We start from the raw sequence: 24,304 nt of genomic DNA on the forward strand, positions 1-24,304 counted from the left end.
TTAACCTACCGATCTCCATACTATTTTTTTTTTTTGCACCATTCTCTTTCATTAACTGCTTAACAATGAAATTGGCAAAGTGGGAAGACACCATGTATTTGTCTCGTAAACTAAGCGATAAAGAGCACTCACAGCTCATCCTAATCCTAATTAAGTGTTTATATATGCATTTACATAAAAAACGTCACCGTTATTTCCCCATCAACTCTAAATGATTTGCTTAGAAGCCTTTTACATGCATATGCAGCCGAACACCAATTCTACCTTCACGGCTTGAATGAGATATATTTTAATGAGATATATTTTAATATGACCTCCATTTAGTCTGTTTCACTTTAATATTTGCATTTTGTTCTAATTCATTTGTTGTAGCATTCAGCAGAATCTGTATGACAGACAACATATACACTTGGCCACACATAGGGTGTGCGTGAATACAATATACACAATCATTAGATATTACAGCCATGTTATAAATTCACTAAAAGTGTAAGCAGTCTGCATTTTTATGAAGTTTCAAAATACCAGGAAAATTCTACAACAATCTTTGTATAGGCTGCCTGAAAATACATACAAATATGATAGCAAAGTAATTAGGATTATAAGACAAAAAAAGACGTACATTGACTTTGTTATTTTTCCATCCTACCAGGTGTTACCACTGGCAGATGATACAAAGTGTTTTCATTTGTTTTCATTATATTGAAGTAAGAATGACATCATCTTTGTCAATAAATATATATTTGTGCACATGCGGATGGCTTAGCAGAGAAAAACAATAACAAAAACAACAACCAGTCCATGGAACTTGTAGCTCTGTGCACCTGTAAATAAGTACCGTAGTGAGGGTGAATAAACAGCTTACATCGCGAGGGCATACTTACTCAACACAAATGTAATGTATTAGGCATCATGACAGTTACTCAGTTGTGCAAATAAAACACTGCAAAGAAAAATGGACATAACTTTCCCTGGTGATTTCAGAATTGATCTGGGAGTTCGAGAGTCACCTTTGTGTGAACTGTCATCGCTGAATCAAATTCTACAGACTAATTTATGATTCAGGAGATTAATTGTTAGAAGTAATTTGGCATCAAATGGCATTGTATTAAATTGGGTATCCTACAATGAGCACAGAAAAAGTTTACATGAGAAAATCTTGTGTTTCTTTTTTTGGAGGGGGAAGGTAAGTACAAACCTGTCAACACAGAATTACAACACACAAGTTATATTGTCCTACTTACAGTGAGTGAATGCGTATGCTTTACACCAGTTTTATTAATATTAGATCAATATCTGGTGTGTTGGGACACCAGAAATGGGCCTTGCATATTGCCACCATGAGGAGAATCAAACATAGGCCTTTGGCGTGAGGAATGAATGCCTTAACCCTTTAACCACACGGCTGTGCTGAGGTGAGGGATGTGTCAGCTGTATCAAAGTACCCGTGCTCATGTATTAACATCAGAGTGAGACCCATGTCCTACATGGCGAGTCCTGAAGTATCCCGGCTCCAGTATGGCGTTGCCTGTTTGGTCGGAGAGGACAACTTATCTCAAGTTGTACCAATCAGAGTTCATCTATCTACATGATGTCATACTGAAAATCCATGTCAGTATTGATGTGACAATGACATGGCAAATGTTTCAACGATGAAAAACAAAACAACAATAACTTTTCACCAGTGAGGTCATCATCACTGGGACAGTGTGAGCCTACAGATGTTCTCTGATTCTACAACTGCCCCAGTAGTTGCCACTTTGAGGGTTAATGTTTGAAAAGTTAGATTTTTTTGCTCTAATTTCAAAACAAGGTTTTTTAAAGCAGGTTTGTAATAAAGTCCATTTTATTTCTCACCAATAGTCACCCACTATAAGTTACCTGACAACACATCAAATAATTATTTTATTGATCAATATTCATATCACAGCTGTGTACTGTTTTCATATATGTACAATAAGTTACTACTTACAACTTGAAAATATACAATGTTTCATTTCTACATACAAACACAGAATGGTGCTGCCACTTTTGAACATCATTGAATAACAAAAGAATGCGATCGTTATCAAGTCTTAACATGAAACAAAAACACATAAGATGAATTAAACCAGAATGCCTTTGTAAAGTATTGACAGAGTAGAGTTCTAACCTTTGGCTCTGGCAGATGATCACATCTTATATGTTGACTCTGGTGACAACCAAATGAATTTTAACTTGAAATGTAGGGCATCTTAAATCATGATTGAAGATATGAGCCTGAGTTGTTTTAACATGAAATATTACAGTATTTACAATGAATAAGTCAAACAGCATGCACATAGATCATTTAACCTAGCAGTCCACTGCGGTGTAACCCTTGGCTTGTAGTCACATCTTCAAGGTAACAAAAACTGACTGAGGAGCCAAACCACAGGTGATGTGTGTTAAGATTCCCAGACTCCAGCATGCCTATAAGCCATGTTGTTTATGAAGGTGGAGCAGAGTTGCCATCATACATAGAGAAACCTAGAATCTCCTTGGAGAACATCTCCCCGGTAACTGTGTAGGGCAGGTTCTGGTCGATGAGATCCCCTGCTGCAGTGGCGTCAAAGTTCTGCAGCTCACACTTGCCGCCCTCTGGGTTGAAGCCCATCAAGGTGGTCAGGTACTCCGCCAGCTCATACTCTGTCATGTGTTCACCTGAAATACAACAAGTAAAGTATATATGCTACCCATCCAAAGTTTAGACATACCGGCATAACTGCAGCCACGTAGTACTATTTACACATGACCTCATGTATTGTCAAACAAATTTGTAAAATTGGAAAATTCGTAATGTTTTTGTCATGAGTTCAGTCAGTGATGAAATAGTGAAAATTGGTGAATTCTGAACAAAACTTCACATCATAACAAAGCTGTTCACATGCTTTACAGCAGGCTGATGCATGATCCTCGTGCAGTTCATCTGCATAAGGTTTGCAGTTGGTGTCCCTACATTAGTTCAGAAATCCATCTTCAATGTAACCACACATATACACATATCATATACAGAGTGCTTTAAGTGAGTCTAAACTTTTGTTGGCTAGTATCAGCAAGTACATCCAGTATGTTATGTACTGGTAGTATACCTAGGGTGTCAAGTATTGGTGTGTACGCCCATGGTGTCAAGTACTAGTGAGTACATACAAGTAAGAATTATTGATAAGTAAATCCAGGGTGTCACTACTGGTGAACAAAGAGGTGAAAATACAAGTCAACTGTCCATACCTTTGCTCTGCAGTATCTCCAGCAGCTCCCCCCTCTCTATAGCTGGACCTTGGTCAGTTGGTATCCCCAGGGTATCAAAGGCCCACAGTATCTTCTCTGGTGACAGGCCAAATGCTGGTCGGTGATTCACATACACTAGAACAAACCACACAATCATGCAGCAGCCTTGGGAAACAGAAATCTGAGATACTATAAAATGCTTAAACATTCCTTGTCTACTTATACCATGTCTACACATTCCTTGTCTGCATATGCCATGTCTACACATTCCTTGTCTCCTTATACCATACCTACACATTCCTTGTCTACATATATCATACCTACACATTCCTTGTTTACATAGATCATATCTACACATTCCTTGTCTACTTATGTATGCCTACACATTCCTTGTCTACTTATACCATGCCTTCACAATCCTTGTCTACATATATCATACCTACACATTCCTTGTCTATATATAAAATGCCTACACATTGCTTGTTTACTTACACCATGCCTACACATTCCTTGTCTACTTATACCATGCCTACACATTCCTTTTCTACATATATCATACCTACACATTCTTTGTCTACATATATCATACCTGCACATTCCTTGTCAACTTATAACATGCCCACACATTCTTTGTCTAGATGCTCCATTTTTAATGCAAATATTACAATCACAACAGCGGAAGTAAAGGGAGATAATTACATGGCATTGCCTACCCTGGTTGTGTTTGAGGGTGATTGTCAGAGAACACCAACTACAGACATCCCCTCCCTCCATGGTCAGCTTATCATAAGTGACATAAGTAATTGCACTCACACTTGATGAAGTCTCCGAGGTCAATGTCGTTGACATACTGCCCTGTCTCTACATACTTGCTGAACTTCACCTCATTCAACATGTCCTCAATCTGGCAACACATAAGGAAGTTAGTACATGTCCCGAACATGGAACACTTCATGTGTAACGGATATCAGAGTTTCAGATCTAATAACCAGTTCTCTTAGTCATGCTGTCTTCATTCTCTTTGATTGGGAGGATGTCAACACAAACTTTACACAATATCTATGTTCAAAAATTATTCACATCAAGAAGTATAATTTCCTTCCTGTGAAAAATTAAACCATCAAAGAAGTCACAGTACAGGATCACAGTGCTGTTTAATTTATTTAATTTATTTTCCTTTTCCATTTCTCTTGTCTAATAACTGGAATCGTAAAGAAGAACATTTCTGTACTCCAGCTGCTGTATGCTGACCTCCTGTTCTGAGGGGTAGAATCCCATGGCCCTCATCACAAAGGGCACCTCTGACAACTGGATCTTGATGGACACTTGCCTTGTCTCCATAGTGTTCACACTTTGACTGAAGGGGAAGCAATCCACAAGTTAGGGACATCACATCTGACCAAAGATAGAGGATCTTTTCATGTAATTGCAAGACTATATTTGTACTGTTATACCCTGGCCTCAAACTCCCCCCCACCCCCCATCCCCCTACCCCCAAACAAGCCAGTCTTTTCCCAGAAACCAGTCATGTCTTAAGCATGAAAATGTTGATATTTTTGATTATCAAGGTTACTATAATGCTTTTCTATCTCTGATTCACACCTATACAATGTTTTGGGCTGTCCCATAAAATTACTGTCAAGAAATTCAGTTTAGCAGTACACAGAGGGAATCAAACTAGTGCCGATATCTCCTTGAAAATATCCACATGATGATGCAATAAATTCCTGACTGGTGTAGCCATGGAAACACTGAAAATCTATCTATATTCCGACAGACACATTTTGGGCATGCAAAGAAATGCCTTAAGTCTGCATGTCAACTCTCAGTGATGCCTCATGATGCCAAATGAGACAGAACTTCAGCTCACAGATGTCACAGTAAATCTAAGACCAGAGTGTTGCAGTTACCTCCTGATCTGTGCATAGTAGAAGTAGTCCTCTAACTCTGCGAACAGGTCGCCGTCTCGGCCTCCATCCAGTAAACCGTAGAACGGGATCAGGTCCTCACCTCCCAGCTGAGCCTGGGCCTCAAGAGCGCTGCGGAAGAAGCATTGTTTACTAGAATGTGGGTAACTTCACCACTGTGGATCAGTTCACTGCCTCAGTGATGTACTGTTCAGAGTGTTTGCCCTGAGAACAGAAGGCCGCATCATTCCAAAACATGTTAAAATATGGTACTTGTTGGTCGATACTTCATCTCAAACCCTCTCTGGATCCACCCCTGCTAAAACATCTCATTTGGTACACTGGTGAACACACTCATCCATCTAAGTGTGCTCTATTACCTGCTTTCTGACCTATACACTGTACACAAGACCACGCGCCACCTCACAAATGACAAACTCTTGTTTTGTACTGAGGGAATCAATGTGTCACTCGCTGCTTGCTTTGGGGTGAGTCCATCTTTAAGAGTGCTGATGTCAGGAGTGATGGAACTTCAGGAATCTATATCTCATTGATGCAGTTGAAGTCAACAGCAGGTTTATACTGATAATGTGTTTGTGACTGACTTACCTGATGTTCACTTCCCACATGTGTACAGCGGCGTCTGCTCCACCAGCCGTGAACAAGTAGCGACCATCACTACTGCATGTCAGGTTGGCAACCTGTAACAATGTAACCAACTCACTGTAACCATATGTGTTACAGCAGGAGACACAAACTTGAACTACTCCCTGCCAATGATATGTTTCACAAGACTCAAGATCTTGACCACAACGCCTGTCTGGGACTTGTTCTCCAGACTCGGTGATACTACACGTAAATCATACACTGATCAATATGCTGCCAGCTGGCTAGCACTTGTATCTTTGTAGGGATCTCTTATAGTTATATGATGGAGTTAGAAAAAGATATATATGATACATAAAATTGGTTCACCAATGGTTCAGTGATTAGAATTAGTTGCTGTGGTAAAGTAGCAAGTAGCCAAGTCCTGCCATAGCAGGAAACTCTACTGATGTGAGGACACAACGACAGTTTACCCTGCAAGGATGAGCAACAAGTGCCATGCTGTTGTGGGGGTTGCCGGTCAAGGGGAGAATACTCATGCCAACTTTGTCCTCTGTTGTGTATGCCAAGTAACGTTTGTTTTTCACTTCATCTTTGGTTGGAATCACTTGTATCCTGAAACATTGCACAAGTGTCTATGGTAACCACAGCACAGAATCTGTATATCACTATCACCTAGAAGCCACATGACTGTTCATAATTATGTTTCTTCATATATTTTTATGCTTTAGTGTTTATTTCACCAACTAGTTTGACAAACTAGAGTGAGTAACTAAAAAGCAACTAACTAAAAGCAAAACAATCTTTCACATAAAAGCAGGTAAAAAATTCAGTGAAGGGTTATAGTTCCAAGTTCAATGACAGGTCAAAGGTACAAAGGTCATACTTTGTGACAGGAGAGCCATATGTTGGCCCCAGAAGTGTCTTCCTACACATCTTGGTGGTGGTGTTGTACAGCTTGAATTTGTACTGAAACAAATTGATTGGAATGTTGTGTACATGTACAACAATAGGTAAGTTTCAGAATACAGGAAAGTTCGCTAAACAAAGCGAATATACCAGGTACCCAATTCTGAACCGAAAAATTGTAACCATATATAGTTGTCCCTGCTCAACTGTTTGCATGTGGTAGTGTGCATTGCAAAATATTCTTACTGTGCATGCTTGTTACTTATATACGACAATCAAATGCGTCTAATACACCTGTTTGACAGTTCCAAACAAGAAAACAACAACGCATAGAGGTCCTGGGGTTCGTTTCTGTATTCTGGCTCTGGCTTATGTACACATCTGTAGCACCTATGCCAGGTTTACCTCATTAAACAATCTCAGTTTCATAACTTAAGGTCAAATAGCTATTTTGTTGATACAATGATAAATTCTTAATTCAAGCCTTAATCACAAAAGCCTTGTCAAAGTATCCAAACCACATTTCCATCATTTCAATACAGCAGACCTATCAACTGCCTTAGTTAAAATTTTCTCATTGAAAGAGTAAATATCACAAGGCATAAACAATGACATTAAAAATATAAAAAACAAAACTGTTACCAAAACGGCATCACACTAATCTGTTCAGAGCTGCAGCTGACATACCTGATCATTGGCTGTAAGAATGAAATGCTCTTTTGTGATTGGTGGATACCAAGCCATGCACAAGGGGACAGCACTCTGCTCAATCCGGTCAGCGCTGGACAATTTTATGTTGTCACGGCTACTATTCTCAAGGTCATATTCTACCTGCATGAGAAACAAATCCAAATGAAATAACTGTGTCTATATTTATACATAGCAAGATAGTAAAATGTTACATAGATGCATCTGTTTAAGATTAGGATTTGTCTGCTTGAATACAACAATAAGGCCATCATTACTAGTCAACAAATATCAGGCATACCTTTCTGCTGAAACCAACTTCAACAGTACACTAGGCTTACAATGGCTTCAATTGTTTAATCAATACAGCTATAATTAAATTAATTGAATTACCTGTTAGTACATTTGATGGTGAAGCATTTCCTCATATTTTAAAGCCTTGCAGAATTTCTGACAGATAATATCAATATCAAAAGAAAATTAATTAACGGATGGTGACTAGTATTTTCCTAGGGATCTATAGAAAACTTGAGGATGACCTACCATGACCCTGTCCTCCCCAAGGGAGAGCAGCCTGGGGGCGGTTGAGTCAAGATGTACCCCGAACATGATGTCCCTGATGGGCTTGTAGTGAGCTCGGTGTCGACCCATGTAGGTGTAGGGGCTGCCTGTCCCCCTGCCCTCCTTCTTGTACACTGTCACTGTGTACTCTGCATCCTACAACAGAGACTGACACTGTTACACCGGATGATATATACTGTGATGATATACTTACAGCTGTTGTGAGGTGCTGAGAGTCGTGTGAGAATGCTGTGATGATATACTTACAGCTGTTGCAAGGTACTGTGAGTCATGTGAGAATGCTATGTGGGTGATGGCATCTCTGGCGTAGCGGAACGGCTCCTCCATCTCATCCTGGAGAGTGATGGCATCCAACACTCGCACACACCCATTGGTGAAACCCACAGCTGAAACAATATGACAAGATCTTTTCATAAGCATGTTCACTGAAACAAGAGGCGTCTGATTCTTTAAAAAGAGTCCTCTTTGGGTTTCTTATAAGCATTAAAATGTCCATTTCAAAATCCTACGACAGTTGTAACCATATTTTTCACTATAATGTTTACAAAATAAAAAAATTGTTTTTGGCTTGTGAGACCACCCCTGCAGGGCCCCCCTACCGTCAAGAGAGGATAACTCTAAGCGTGAACCTCGTACCTCACTTTTCATGCTGTCGTGAACGAACTCAGACGTTTCAGTTTTTCCTCTCAGAGTTTCCTTCTGACTGAACTATGAGTGATAAGGAAGCAAATATTGTGATGCAGCGAGTTACAATAAGGTTATGAATGAAAAAGGCAATGTGCAATCTGTCTATTGCCTTTGCGATAAAGTAAAAAGTACCATACATACAATATTTGCTTCCTTATCACTCACAGTTCAGTCAGTAGGAAATTCTGAGAGGAAAAATTCTGAACTCACTCACAACAGCATGAAAAGTGAGGTACGAGGTTCACATGTAGAGTTATCTGTTCTTGGCTGTGGGGGCCTGTGCGTGTGGTCTCACCAGACAAAAACAAGGTTTTTGTTTTGCATATATTTTATCAAAAATATGGTTACAACTGTCGTAGGATTTTGAAATAGACATTTTAATGCTTAAATGTACCACAAGGAGGATTTCTTTTGAAAAAGAATGTGATAAATCTGATTGTATATCAATACATTGCTATCAAAAGCAGCAACATTATCAGTGATGGACAGTTATGAGACGATAATGAGTATAAGTGTTTATCAATATAACGAATAGGATCAATACTCAAGTTCATGGAAGAATCTTCACAGAAGAATGCAGAACCAGTGTTCCTCTCTGTTAGCCTGAACACTTCGATATAATTTTCAGTAGATTTAACATTTCAAGGACTAAAATCAGCTCTACTCACCCAGCAGTGCGCCACTTGGGTCGTATGAACAACACCGTATCAGGTTTCCCCGGTCAAACATACGTGACACCATCACATCCCTGGAACATCCAGTACAGCAATAGGAAACAACATTACAATAGAGACTATGCATTGTGGTTGGATCATCTAGCTTTGTACCATCAGAAACAACATTACAATAGAGACTATGTATCCTGGTTGGATCATGTAGCTTTGTACCATCAGAAACAACATTACAATAGAGACTATGTATCCTGGTTGGATCATGTAGCTTTGTACCATCAGAAACAACATTACAATAGAGACTATGCATCGTGGTTGGATCATCTAGCTTTGTACCATCAGAAACAACATTACAATAGAAACTATGCATTGTGGTTGGATCATCCAGCTTTGTACCATCAGAAACAACATTACAATAGAGACTATGCATCGTGGTTGGATCATCCAGCTTTGTACCATCAGAAACAACATTACAATAGAGACTATGTATCCTGGTTGGATCATGTAGCTTTGTACCATCAGAAACAACATTACAATAGAGACTATGTATCCTGGTTGGATCATGTAGCTTTGTAGCTTTGTACCATCAGAAACAACATTACAATAGAGACTATGTATCCTGGTTGGATCATGTAGCTTTGTACCATCAGAAACAACATTACAATAGAGACTATGTATCCTGGTTGGATCATGTAGCTTTGTACCATCAGAAACAACATTACAATAGAGACTATGCATCGTGGTTGGATCATCTAGCTTTGTACCATCAGAAACAACATTACAATAGAAACTATGCATTGTGGTTGGATCATCCAGCTTTGTACCATCAGAAACAACATTACAATAGAGACTATGCATCGTGGTTGGATCATCCAGCTTTGTACCATCAGAAACAACATTACAATAGAGACTATGTATCCTGGTTGGATCATCCAGCTTTCTACCATCAGAAACAACATTACAATAGAGACTATGTATCCTGGTTGGATCATGTAGCTTTGTAGCTTTGTACCATCAGAAACAACATTACAATAGAGACTATGTATCCTGGTTGGATCATGTAGCTTTGTACCATCAGAAACAACATTACAATAGAGACTATGTATCCTGGTTGGATCATCCAGCTTTGTACCATCAGAAACAACATTACAATAGAGACTATGCATCGTGGTTGGATCATCCAGCTTTGTACCATCAGAAACAACATTACAATAGAGACTATGTATCCTGGTTGGATCATGTAGCTTTGTACCATCAGAAACAACATTACAATAGAGACTATGTATCCTGGTTGGATCATATAGCTTTGTAGCTTTGTACCATCAGAAACAACATTACAATAGAGACTATGTATCCTGGTTGGATCATGTAGCTTTGTACCATCAGAAACAACATTACAATAGAGACTATGTATCCTGGTTGGATCATCCAGTTTTGTACCATCAGAAACAACATTACAATAGAGACTATGTATCCTGGTTGGATCATCCAGCTTTGTACCATCAGAAACAACATTACAATAGAGACTATGTATCCTGGTTGGATCATGTAGCTTTGTACCATCAGAAACAACATTACAATAGAGACTATGTATCCTGGTTGGATCATCCAGCTTTGTACAATCAGAAACAATGTTACATCTCAAAAGGTTTAAAATCATCACATTCAACACTGGTACCCTGAATTCTTTGACAGAGAACCAAAATTTCTATGTTTACTGTAAAAATAGCATGAGTAAATCTACACCACAATACTTACTTTTGCTCATAGTTCCAGATTTTCAGAAGTCCAGAGTAACTGCCGATTGCTAGGTAAGGACTAGATTAGAAAGAATGGACACAAAAGTTGAAATAATGTTCCTGCAGATATATAATGAAATGATCATTATAACATTTATGATTTCAAACGAAACCCTGCATCCCCTTCATCTCCTGGGCTCATGGTCAACTGGGTTCAAGCCCCTTATTTATTCCTGTGGATGTTGAAATCGCAAATTTCCCTCCCTAGTTTTTCACTGACGAATCAAATGTCATGGCAAGGAAATGGGGCTAGTTGGCTTGCCATGTCAACATCGCTAAGCAAACAATGAAACTTGTCTGCATAACTCACATTCTGATTGCTCTGCCTGACTGACAAGCACAGGATATCAAATGGGCTGATGAAAATCAAGGGCAGGTAATTTGAGATTTTCTGAACCATGGGAATGGGGCTAAATATACCAAGTTTACTTGAATGCAAGCCTTGGAGGTATGCAGGGTGACAGCACAATAAGAATTTACATTCATTATACAGTTACATCCACTCATATCTAACATCAGATACACTCTGCTCAGGTAAAAGTTCTAAAGATGTATAATAAATTAGCGACATACTGGGAGACATTTCCAAATTATTATTTAATAAATTTATGATCTAACGCATGACACACTACAGATGTCTTAAACATTAGTCAGACAAAACTTCCCACTAAATCGGTTAATAAGTTTCCACAAGATTGTTAATTACTTTCAGAGTGTATGTATATTTACTGCAGACACAATATTATTGTGAAGGGAGGATGCTCTAGTAATAGTACCCATTTGGGGCAGTCAACTCACCTTGTGGGATGGGAGGCCAGCGCATGGATGGAAGCATCATGTTCCCGATGGATCACCTGATGGAAGGAGAAATCACATGACAAGTTAATAGATACAGCATAGGGTTTTCTAAAAACCACAAAATCCCACAGGGCAAGCAACTTTAAGAAAGTAGTTTCCATTTGCCCTGATTTTTATACATACATACAAACAAAAATTTATAAAGTGCTTTTTATCAATGCAATTTGTATCATCTGTAACCTATAGAGGACTTGTTTTGGCACACCATACAGCAAAGAGGTACAATAGTCCAAGCGTGATGTCACACATGCCTGAACTAGAGCTTGTGCAGATGTCACGTCCAGGTATCGACAAATTATTACACAATCATGATGCTGTAATTATGAAAGAATAAATCAGCATGGTACAAGATGGTAATGTTTAGCGGACTATTTATTGAGAAGTGATAAATAGCAAGAAAAGATAACGCTGCTTTGTTATCATTGTTAAACATTGATCATTATCATTATTCAATAGCTCCAGTTTGAGCAGATGTGAAATGAAATCCAAGTTTATTTGCAGTTTGAAACCGCAAGCAGAAATTGTCCATTAGCCCATGCACAAGTAAGATACCATAATTTGATTGTTGAAATGAAAACTGACTTTCCAGGATGTTGGGCAATGGGACTTTTTAACCCCTGCAATACTGGCTGCAGATCCTGTGGGTGCTGACCTATTATATCATCTTTATACTAAACTGATAGGACCAAACTTTGCCACTCAGAATATTGATACCTTTTGGAACACTCTGATCATGACAAGATAAAACTGCAGATAATGTGAAAACCTCTAAAAGAAATATTTTAGAGCACTTTTCAAAATAAAAACGGTTTGAAGTGGCCATTATTAGTAGTGAACTTGGCACACAAAGTACAAAACCTTTTTTCCATATTTGACTGACAAAGTATATTGGATGGTCATTGAAAGACAAGCAATCATTGGTGTTAGAATGGGCAACAGAAATATTGCTCCAAAGATATATACTGTATCCATGTGTGCACTTCCATGAACAGTTTAACATCTGGTATACTGTCATGTCCGCTGGTTACTTTTGCTGGTTCTAGTCTTAACATTCTAAGTATCAGCAGACTTCAGTGTTGTCATCTTAGTATACTGAATAGGACCAAACACACTGCAACTCTTCAATATCTGACCAAGTCAGAATCATTTTAAAAAAACACAGAATAAAAATGTTCATTCAAAACATGCTTTCACTTACATATGAGGGTCTGGGGAAATTGTATATATTTAAGCTGGAACAATCAATTTAATCTTTCTGAACACCCTGATGTGGGATGCAGTCACAATGATATAGGTCTGTTTATTGCTCTGGTGAAACCCACAAGCATGGATCTGGTGCTGGAGTGTAGAATTAATCTGGTATTCAAACCCAAGAACACAGGTTCCTGGCACACCAAAGGGAGGAGGCAAATCTATAAAAACATTTACCAGGCTTGTGATGACAATTATGGCTTATTAAAACAACAAACAAAGAGTTTGGTAAAAATGGTAATATTGTGTAACTTGTACAAACCTCAACTTTGGTGCCATCTGCTGTGATGTTGCCAAATATTGCAATATTGCTGCCGACAACAAAATCTCGGACAACAAATTTCCTGGCAGCAATGGTGGCATCTGGGGGGTACTTGGTGTTCTCTGCCGCTCTGTCACAAACAATACACACCAGTCAAACATTAGGCAAACTACATGCAGAAAACTAACATTAGGAAAACAACATGTTCTGCCAATCACTAGGGAAACAACAAGCACAGTTACACAATGGGGACACAATATATATAGCCAAACAATGGGGACCCAACAAACACAATATTAAAACAACATGCACTGTCAAACAATGGGGAACAATGAGAACAGTCAAACACTGGGGCAATGCACAGTGAAACACTGGGAGGACAACATGTACAGTCAAATAATGGGGAACAAGAAGCTCAGTAAAACAACAATTACTGTCGAACAATATGAAATAATGCAGTCTGCAATATATCAGTCTGGGCCAGACAGTGGTGGACAGCATGAGCATGTTATCTAGGGGGATACATGACCAGTTCTGTAGTGAGTCAAAGACAGGGCCACATATTTTGGCAAATCAGTTCTTTTGTGGCATAATCTGTACAAGACGAAGAAAATGATAATAATATTCAAAATACTCATTGCATCAATCAAATCCTCAAAAGTAAACATGACCTCATATAAGTGTTAAACCTACTACCATCACAAAATATAAATTCTTGAAATGTACTACACTTTAAGACACTTTAAGAATGTTTGTGTCCTTGTCTACTCACACTGGTGTGAACTCTGGGACAAACGAGAATGACAGAGCATTGACAGGCCCAAGGCCGAAATCCTGGTACCTGAAAAACACATACTCCACATGAAATGATTGTTCAAACATCACTATATAACATTATCTCCAATGATTCCAAGTCTACCTTCTCACAGCTGGTCCTTTTACCCAGGGAGTTACCTGCCCCTGTCTGTTTGACCTGCAAGTCACACCAACAATTCCTGAGTGGAGTTGGTGGTGGGGAGACATGGTGACTCCCTGAAGCACACCTTAATGTGCCGACACCTACAGGTTGGCCATACACACCTAACTTCACCCAGTTTCCACTACTTTAAGTGATTATATTGTGACATTCATCAGTTACAAATGAAGATCTCCAAGTTTGATACATCGTCGATATCTCCAGGGTACACGTTCTGGTAAGTCTCCACTGTACCCTGGATGCATCCATGGCGCAGCCTGATAAATTTATTACCTCCCTTGGCTGGCTTTTTATCAAATCAGGTGTCTACGCTGGGAAGTTGAACGAACAACTCGCTTTCACTTTTTTAATTATCTAACTGATTAAACTCGGCAACACAATCCATGCAGTCTCAGGTTTTCTGAAAGAGGCAGAAGGAGTTCTTGCATATATATTTTTTTTAAGTTTTGGACCGATCAATTTATCTGTATAATTTCCCCCAAATCTGAGTCGCATTGAACAAACCTTTGCAGCTGTGACCCCTTATATCTTTGTTGACACCTAAGCAAGTTCGGTTGTAATGGCAGCTTAGCTGACTGGCTACTGTGAGAATGTGAAGCCAGCAAAGGGAGGTTACAGAATTATTGAGCTGACGCATATATGCATCCAGGGTATAGTGGAGATTCATCAGAACATTTATCCCGGAGGATGTGTTTGATAAAATTCTTTAGCATGTTTATGTCTGGATGAAGAATACGGATAAGGTGAACTTAGATTGTATCTCTTAACAGAGTAAACATGTCAGCTGGAGCATATCAGCTACAACTGAATAAGTTTCCATGTTTCACACAGCTACAATATTTATGTCTGCCATGAAATTTTGGTGTGATCATTTTTTCACGTACCTCTATCATTATTATTGTGCAAAGAACCAGCCTGTTTACCTCAAACAAATGTTTGAAATTTCTTATTTAATATGCTTTTAAATAAATTTGATGTTTTCTAAGTCATAATGTACACTTTTCTCCTGCAAATAATTAGAAGCATACCATATTTCTGGTTTAGGGGTAAGGGTTGGTGTATATCAAAAGAGAAAACTTTACCAGTAGATAAGCTTAAGGCTCTGGTCAAAGAACTTGACATGACCAGCGATGTCTCCAACGACGATGTACTTGTCTGTGATGGTGAGGACGTTGATGCCACGGTCTTGTAGCTTGATGATTTTCAAGGCCTTCTTGTTGGCAGTCTGCTCTGATGTAATGACTGCAAGGCAACACACATTAAGTCTTGTGAAATACATTATCTCGCTTGAGGAAAGATATTACTCTGGTGTGATTAATCTCTGTCTGACATCTTCCCATCAAGTGATGTTTAGCCATTCATTTTTTAATTATCATTATGTTAAGCTTGACTAATTCTAGGTAGAGTTGGGATGGATACAAGCATACATGGGTTTCTGGATGTAAATAATGAAGGGCAGGTAATGCTGGATTAATAATACACCTTGTGCTTTCTCAGGGAAATGGCATTTAGCCCCAAGTTGAATCTGAATCATTTTAGAGTGAGTGAGTGAGTGAGTGAGTGCGTACAGTTTTAAGCTGCTCATAGCAACATTCCTGCAATATCACGGAGGGGAACGCCAAAAATGGGCTTCACATAGTTTTGTCCAAGTGCAGAATTGAACCCCAGAGTGTGGTGTCATGAGCGAATGCTTTAACCACTAGGCTACCACACTGTCCTGAATCATTCTAGAATATGATGTCTGAATGGCTCAGTGTTTTCTTTGTGGTTAAACTTGGCTCATGATGCTACAGCCACTCAGTAGTTCCATGTATAACATTTAGAATAAATGTATTTTATTTGGACTAAATCTTTTCAACATTAACAAAGGCAATTTTTAAGGAAATTTTGAGTCTACTTTTTCTTCTTCCATGGAGAATTAAAGGAGTTAAAAGTACCTTGTTGACAGGAGAAACTTAAGTTTGATGGATATCGTAATATGTAGCAGAGAAATCACTCCAATCTGTTGATTCCAGACTTTTAGGGCTTGTTGATTAATCTGCAAGAATCAGCTGATTTGAGCAATTACTCTGACTTAAAGCATGTTCTCTACCAGTTTACATCACAACTTAGGGTGCGTGTGACCAGCATGTGCGCGGAATCAATGCATATATTCTGCACCCACACAGAGCTTTGATATGTAGCCAGAGCGGTAGAGAAAAGTTGTTTATGCGAGATCATGAAGTACTTTCCCCATTTCACCTGTACCTTGTCTACAGTCTAGCCTGTCAGTTTACCTTTGGTGAGGACCTGATTGTTGTCCCAGACCACCAGGTTACCGAGGGAGGTACCTGTAAGAGCCCTAGTACTGCCAGCCTGGAAGATTGACTGGCTGTAGCGCCCGACAGGTTTGTTGAAGTCCTGGTCTGTGAGAGGTGGGGCGAAGTACTCCATTCTGCGTTCCTCCTAACCAAAAATGACTGATGTGTTCACTGTGCTCAAACTTTATTGTGTATATAGATTTATAGTGCATGCACATTTAATCCCTTGTGGCAATGTTGATCATACCGACTCAGTGATAACTCTACTTCCCTGAATATAACATGGAAAATCACATGGAAAATGAACCAAGGATTATGTTTACTGGAGAATAGTGGTTCACAAACTAAACCCAGGCATTTCAACATGGACAGGGTGTTATAAGTCTGATTGAAAGGGACAGAGAAAAACTTTAAATACTAATGGACTAGTTCATCTTTGTTCCCTTTTCACATTATTTTTTATTATCTCCCTCCCAAAGTCTTTAGATGATGTCACATCTATAATGCTTTTACTTGAAACAAATACAGCTGGGACATTTATTTTCAAGGCTGTGATAAATCTGGTAATACCCAAACTCTTTCAGTGCCTGACCTTTCACCTAACTCCTGGCCCATGTCCACCTCTCCATGTTGATATGAGGATGCTGTTACTATGGTTACTCACCCACTGGAAGAAGATGACCTGGGACTCACTGTTGGTGACGAGGAAGTGGATGTTCTCAGGGTTGAAGAAGATGTAGTTCTGAACACCATACTTGGCATCAAGCTCCGCAGTGCACACGGGTGTCTCGCCATCAATAGTCCAATCCCAGATTGACAGAATCTGGGCATAAACATGTTGAAATCTTGAAATTTACCCAGTTAAGGTGTATAATTAGTACTTTCCCTTCAAAATATCCCTTGTTTATCAAACTTCATCCATTTCCTCCACATCTTTTTTATGTCTCTAGGTTGTTTAATGCTGCAGTTGGAGCACTATCACCAATTTCAGCCAAAGTTAAACTTGTTGCCATGGAAATGCAAAAAAATATTTCATTCAGAAATCCAAAACCACCAAAAGACACCAGTTCACCACCAGACCTATCTGACTTTGGTGAGGAAACATTGAAAGTTTTCAAAGTTTTGCATCCAAAAAGAACATGACTAGCAATTTCAATCAAAATCAAACTTGTTACCAAAGAAACGAAAAGAAATCCAAAACCACCCTGTCTCTCTATGTGCAAATTTTGATGAAGAAATCTCTGCTCTGGAGAAGATGAATAAGCATGGAAGCATGGTTAGGGTCCAATATACTACCCGGCACAAAACTTGTCACAGGAATAATAAATAATACCTGTCTTTCTGATGCACTTAGGGTTGCCAGGTAACGAGCATCTGGAGTCAGCGCCACGGCAACCACACCTCCCTCGGGGTTAGGATCAAACATGGTCTGGATGGGAATGCTGCAGACAGAGAACACTACTGGAACTGATTCACAGCACAAAGATACTGAGAAGTAGTAGAAAGTGGACTTTAAAATCACTGTCTGTGCTGGAGGTTAGGGGTGCTTCATTGTGAAGACTACTCAGTCCAAACATTGCTTGGAATTAGGCCTGTTTAACAATACACTCACATATTTGTCCATGTACCATAGCCCTTCATGAATGCAATGTATTCTTCATGGTCGCCACAACGGAATATGAATGAATATTTACATTTTTTTTATCTGAGCATGCTTTACTTGAGCCCTTATTAAAGTGAGATATGCAAAAATAGAATATGTACTAGCCTTGCAGTAGTGCAAGTCATGTTAGTTTGCAAAGACTGCACATGGTACATGAGTGTCATGTCAGATCACTGGTTATTACTAGGACAAATTAACAGTCATCATGGGGGTTCCATACTGTGCATCAGTCAGTGTTGTATTTGTGAATAACTATTCGCTTCCCAATATTTGTGATACACATCATGTTGTAATATGCCTCATAGTGTCTTCATTGCAGCCCTACTTGGAATGAACAATCATACTTCAGACTGTTTTGGTTAAGAAACAACATATTGTTTTAAGATTTAAAAAGACGAAATATGATTATATTCACATAAAAAGGTACGTTGGTCCACCTGGAATACTATGTCGTGGCTTTATCCTTTGCTGCTCTACAGTGGACGCGAGTCTGACTCACAACTTACAGTGTTAACGAATGGTGTTTCACAGTAACAGGACATTGGGTCCTGTAAGTTTCAGATGTCTGCCTGACCCACTGAAAATTCACAGGACCCACAGAATAAAATTTAACACACATTTCAGATTTAACATTTCTCATTATTAGCTTTGAAATTATTAACATTATATAATGACAAACATTATAAACATAAATTTAGAAACAGTGAACAAGTGTCACATGCCACAAATAACAACTTCAGACAAAATTGTTGTGACATATTCAGTCAGACACTGGGGCCAGCAAGTTGGGGGCTTCTGTCTGACCGTTGGCAAATCTGCCAGATTTGTCAGAGGGTCAGACACTATTCGTGAACACTGAACTTACCCGGTGTAGGTGTCCCAGACAATCACCATGGAGTCGGAGCCCTTGTCGCCTGTCACCAGCCACCGTTTGTCCTCACTCACGCACGTACATGTGATTGGGTTTGCCTGCAGAACAGGAGACAAGGAGTCAGTAAGGATGTGAGTCAGTTCGTGAGTCAGTGAGTCAGTACATGACTTTGACTCATTTGGGAGTCAGTCTGGTCTGGAGATGGTGAGCCACATGGTGAGTCACTGACACAATAACACCTCTGAGAGTAAGTGACTCAATAACTCATTTGGGAGTGAGTGATTCTGTGGGTGAATTGGTGAGTCAAGTGCTCATTTTCATGCAGAGTGGTAGCAAGCCCGTTAACTTGACTTAGATGTCTGTGACTTACATGTCCCTGAAGTATGTGCTGTTTGTTGTTGTGAAAGTCGTAGAGGACACCGACATGGGCACAGGGGTACATGATCACCTTCCTCACGCCATCGGTCAAGTTGAGCACCGGGATGCTGCGATTTAGGCCGAATGACCACACCATGTTCTGTAAGACATTCACCAGTGAGGGAATAAAACTGCACATAATTCATAATGACATTATTTCTTACAATACTATGTTTAAAATATTAATAAAAAGGAGATATTTATTTCTTGAGTTACAATATACCTTGTCAATCCTGACAATTTATTTTTCATCCGGGTTCTTGGCTTATATACAAGGAAGATATAAACAAGATCAGATCACTGAATAAAAATCAGCACAACCCCTAATGTGTGGGCAAGTTTCTACCTACCAGAGCTGAGCTGGACATAGTGCCCTCCAGTGATGTGTCAGTCCTTTCCCTAGATGGAACTCGGGGTGCCTCTGGAATGACCTCAACATCTGCCTGAGTAGGGGGAGGCTGGGAGGGATATCCCTGATCACCCTCCTCAGGGGGTGTCCGGCCTGTCTCCTTTGCACTAGGAGCAGGAGACTGTCGTGGACTCTGTCCCTCAGCTTGGGGTTGAGGGGAAAGTCGTTTGCTGCCTCTTGTACTGCTTGAACGTGGTCTCTCCTCCTGGCCAGGAATTTCACTTGTATGCTGAGTATCTGCTTGTTGAGCAGCCTCTGGATCTTCTACTTTACCATCTATAAAGTCCTCCATCTGAACATTCTCTTCAGCTTCCCCTGGCAATTTAAAAGACTGTAGCATTACAGGTTTAATTTAAAGGGGCTGTAGATTCTAGCTTCAACACTGCCATGTTGGGCTCATGAGCTGTCCTGAGCTGGTTAGCAAGAGATTGCGCTACTCTGTTTGGACAGTGAAATAAACTTTGAGGCTACTAATGAAATATGATGATTCTGATTTTACAAAGAGCTATCATTTTCAGCATAAAAAAACAGAAAAATAGACTGAGGAATCTAACACCCTTAATGATTAATTATTTTGATGGAGAAAGGGTATCCCACTCCTAGGAAAGAAGGCATGTTCAGATTTGTGATTGTGTGGCAGGTAAGATGTGTGAGATCAATTTACATACCATTTCAGTGTTTTATAGCATGACATTAAATTATGTCAGGTGATAAAGTGATGTCAATAGATCTGTGATACTGAATATAGTCAAATATACATTGTTTTCAAAATAATGGAGTTCATATCAATTATCATGTACTCAAAGCACCAACAACTTGTATTTTGTATGTCTGCATGGCACATTGAGGACAATAAAACATGTCATGTCTGTGCAGTACGCAGTGTTTCCGTTTGCTGGCAGTTACCAGTATTTTACCGATAAAGTATTCCCTGTACCAGAATCTCGAACGCTGTCGGTTCAGTGTACTGGTAAAAATCACATGCAGTCAGTTGGCTATCAGAATAGTGGTGGTAATCATTACGTTAGAAACATGCTGATTTTTTGGTTTCATCACCATGGATAAAATGATAATGGAAATCCCTCTGATCTGTATATAGAAATCACTGCAGTAACCTTGACATGCCGATGTTCTGATTGGCTGAGATTGTGATTCACAATGTCACTAGTGTCCTCCCTGTCTGGTATAATGATACGAGTGTTACGATTAGCTTTCAAAGCACAGTCAAATGGCAATTTGAAAGCAGGCGACACTGTCATCTTTTTTGGTAGAGGTCAAGCTCATTGGCTGCAACGCAAGGTTAACGAAAGCAAAGAACCATCTGGTGACATTAGAAACAGCAATGATAGCTAAAAAAAGATTCAACCTGTCACAATGATAGGGAGACAGTGAAGCGGTGTAATGACGACTGGTTTCACAAATTTCCCTGTTTACAAACCAAAAACATTCAGACAGGGAGACTTCAAATGTTTTGCAAAATATGTGAAGTAGCTGGTAAAGTGAATGGATTTTCCCATGAGTGCATTAAAATAAAAAAATCGGCTTTGAAAGACCACCGTGATAGTGTAGTAGCATTAGGATGCAATTCACTGAGTGTTGAATCACAAAGCCACTGGGTGTGAGGCGGATGGATGAACTTTTATTACAATGTATGTAACAAAACATAATGAAGCCAGGTTGGTATCACCTGTGATGTTGCATACACATGGGACACATCTATGTCATGTTCAATACGATTGGACAAACACAGAACATTAGGATCTACACACTAGCCTGAGCCAGGGACATGCTTTAAAAGGGATTCAAAGGAGAATTGTTTTTTTAACCTCATCAGAGCTGAAAAGATTTCTTCATGCCCCTGATTCGTGAAACGTCTATCCTGATGTATTATTCAAGCATCCATCTGTTAGTCAATGTCAACAAATGTTTTCAAGGATAAATTGTAGCTGAATATGAATGTAATAAACTCTGATGTGAGTGTCGAATATTTTGCTCTTGCATCTATACTGCCACAGTAGCGACAGCCATCATGAGGCTGCTTTAGCTTTTTTGTTTTTTGTTGGTTTGGGGGGTTAGGGTGGGTGTGGGTGGGTGTGAGTGTGGGTGGTGGGTGGTTGTTATTTCATCAAAGTCAAGCTATAGTACAGTGCCACTGAAAAATGTAACGTACCAAATACATTCATTGCTGTCGGTACACTGTACAGGCAGTTTGAAAAGTTAGTTGAAATACAGTAGTCAAGTACAGTGACACCTCAATGTATGCGAGAAATTACGTGAAAAAGAAATACCCCGAAAACATGGTACAGCATGGTATAACCCAATTTATATATTCATATATTAGATTGTTACAATGACATGTCACGTCATAAATTCTTTTCAGCTGGAGATGCATTAGATTTGTATATCTAAAGTGCAGTTGGTTTCGGCACACAATGATACAGGAGGAAATTTGAAATTGAATTGTGTGATGCCATACCTTGTTCCTCTGTTGGTACTGCATTTTCCTCATCTTCTGGTTTTACATCTTCAGATGGCTGTTCTTCTGTTGCTTGCCCCTCCTCTGTTACTACTTCGGCAGTCCCCTCTGTTTCTCCACTGTCTGCCACTGCTTTAGGTACAGTCTGTTCTTCATCGTCTTTATCTGACTCTTTCACCAGTTCTTCTTGCGGGGCAGTCGGTTCATCCTCTCCCCCACCTCCCTGAGCTGCAAACTCGGGGGCAGTGTTGTCAGTCTCATCTTCACCACTCTTTTCACCTTCTGTCCCTTTTGGCCCATCTGTCTCGTCACTCTGGTTTTGATTTATGTCATCTGTAACGGGACCTGAATCAGTGTCGGCATCTGCGTCGGGTTTCTGGGATTCTTGTGTATCCTGCACCTCAGTATGGTCTTCTTTAGGTATTTCCTGTGCTTCATCTGCCATTCTGAAATAAACCCGACCGCGTTTTTACAATGAACAACGAAAACACTCATTCACCGTCTCAAACCCTTACAATCATGCCTGACGCTGTTGCTATGCTACGCTGTTTTCAGCCGACACGCTCTCCGGCAAGTCGCAAGATTTATAGATATACCTGAAAGGTGAACACATCAAACGTCCTCATATCAAGTATGCAGATGTCAATAGGATCACCATGTTCAATGATATGATAATCTTTACTTTATGGAGACTAATTACACTCTTCACAACAAACATAACGGTCTCATTTACGGCCTACAGTACATACGACATACCTAACAACTGATGTTACTCTTGTTTCACACAATATAGTTAAAACGCATGATAGATGAAATGATACAATGAGATACCCAGTCTTTACATATAAATATAACTTAGATTTTCACATCGATAAATCAACACAGTTATTTTTATAATTGATCATATCGTATCGTATCGTATCCCACCCAACATCACACCATACCGTATCCCCGCTTTTTTTCAGACAGGGATGATGGGGTAGTCTAGTGGTTAATGCGTTCATTCGTCACGTCCAAAATCCGGGTTCAGTTCCCCGCATAGGTTCAAAGTGAAGTCCATTTCTGACGTGATGTTGCTGGAATATTGTTACTGAAGCGGTCTCCTCCAGGCACCACTGCCGTATTTTATTTTGTTAGACGTTTCCATCCGATCAATGTTTTCAGCTCACTGTGGAGAATACAAACGTGTCACAATATAATTGGTCCGAAACTGTAGATAAGCCTGAGTGGGTGTTCAGCTATTTTACGTAACTGTAATAATGTCATGACATTTCTTATACTTTTCTGAATATATTAACAAAAATGTACCCCACGTGTCATCTACACAAACTAGATATTTTTCCTTTTATTCCTTCTGATGTGATTACCAATATGTTAATATATCTGGTTAAAAATAAAAGCCACATTAATTATTGGTTTGCTTTTCTAAATCAGTATCCTCGTTGGGTGTCCCAGCACCTGGCTCGCTGGGTTCACCAGTGTGCTCAACGCCTTAGACCTGTGCAAGCTCAGAGATGTCCACCCGCTAACATACCCTGAAAAAACAACTGAAAAACTGTACACAGCGGCGTAAAACCAAGCACTCCCTCTCCCAATATCCACCCACACCCATGCCTTGTAACAGATATATTATCTTTTATATGGTCTCTGCTTGTACAAAGCTGAAACGTATTTGAATTTTTACATTCAGTGTTCTATATTTCCACTCTTTCTACACATTGATT

General features: G+C 39.5%; 1 protein-coding gene across 2 annotated transcripts; it reads right to left on the reverse strand.

The window, feature by feature from the left end:
• Window positions 1-23: 23 nt before the first annotated feature.
• Window positions 24-23,142, reverse strand: LOC137285409 (cilia- and flagella-associated protein 251-like). 2 transcript variants are annotated; one of them, XM_067817732.1, is made up of 24 exons: window positions 22,581-23,142; window positions 20,046-20,419; window positions 19,649-19,795; window positions 19,273-19,376; window positions 18,078-18,186; window positions 17,409-17,567; window positions 16,721-16,889; window positions 15,527-15,686; window positions 14,241-14,309; window positions 13,469-13,598; window positions 11,896-11,951; window positions 11,057-11,116; window positions 9,296-9,375; window positions 8,187-8,326; window positions 7,902-8,075; window positions 7,359-7,502; window positions 6,649-6,731; window positions 6,236-6,377; window positions 5,766-5,857; window positions 5,160-5,288; window positions 4,501-4,606; window positions 4,063-4,153; window positions 3,250-3,384; window positions 24-2,682 (listed from the first exon to the last, which is right to left on the reverse strand). In XM_067817732.1, the coding sequence occupies exons 1-24, from the start codon at window positions 23,023-23,025 to the stop codon at window positions 2,468-2,470; spliced, it is 3,513 nt and encodes a 1,170-aa protein (XP_067673833.1). In that variant the 5' UTR covers window positions 23,026-23,142; the 3' UTR covers window positions 24-2,467. The 2 variants fall into 2 exon arrangements, with proteins under 2 accessions (XP_067673833.1, XP_067673834.1); XM_067817733.1 differs by lacking the exon at window positions 22,581-23,142 and having other exon boundaries at window positions 30-2,682; window positions 7,359-7,498; window positions 7,898-8,075; window positions 20,046-20,124.
• Between the last annotated feature and the right edge of the window lie 1,162 nt (window positions 23,143-24,304).

Source organism: Haliotis asinina, chromosome 1 (genome assembly GCF_037392515.1).
Source record: "Haliotis asinina isolate JCU_RB_2024 chromosome 1, JCU_Hal_asi_v2, whole genome shotgun sequence".
NCBI lineage: Eukaryota > Metazoa > Mollusca > Gastropoda > Lepetellida > Haliotidae > Haliotis > Haliotis asinina.

What these genes read in the sequence shown, in the direction of transcription:
- LOC137285409 (XM_067817732.1), bottom strand. Translation starts at nt 23,025, where the DNA reads ATGGCAGATGAAGCACAGGAAATACCTAAAGAAGACCATACTGAGGTG. An exon ending in AGTACCAACAGAGGAACAAG is followed by an intron (nt 20,420 to 22,580) that starts GTATGGCATCAC and finishes TTAAATTGCCAG; the next exon opens with GGGAAGCTGAAGAGAATGTT. An exon ending in CTGGCCTCCCATCCCACAAG is followed by an intron (nt 11,117 to 11,895) that starts GTGAGTTGACTG and finishes TTTCTAATCTAG; the next exon opens with TCCTTACCTAGCAATCGGCA.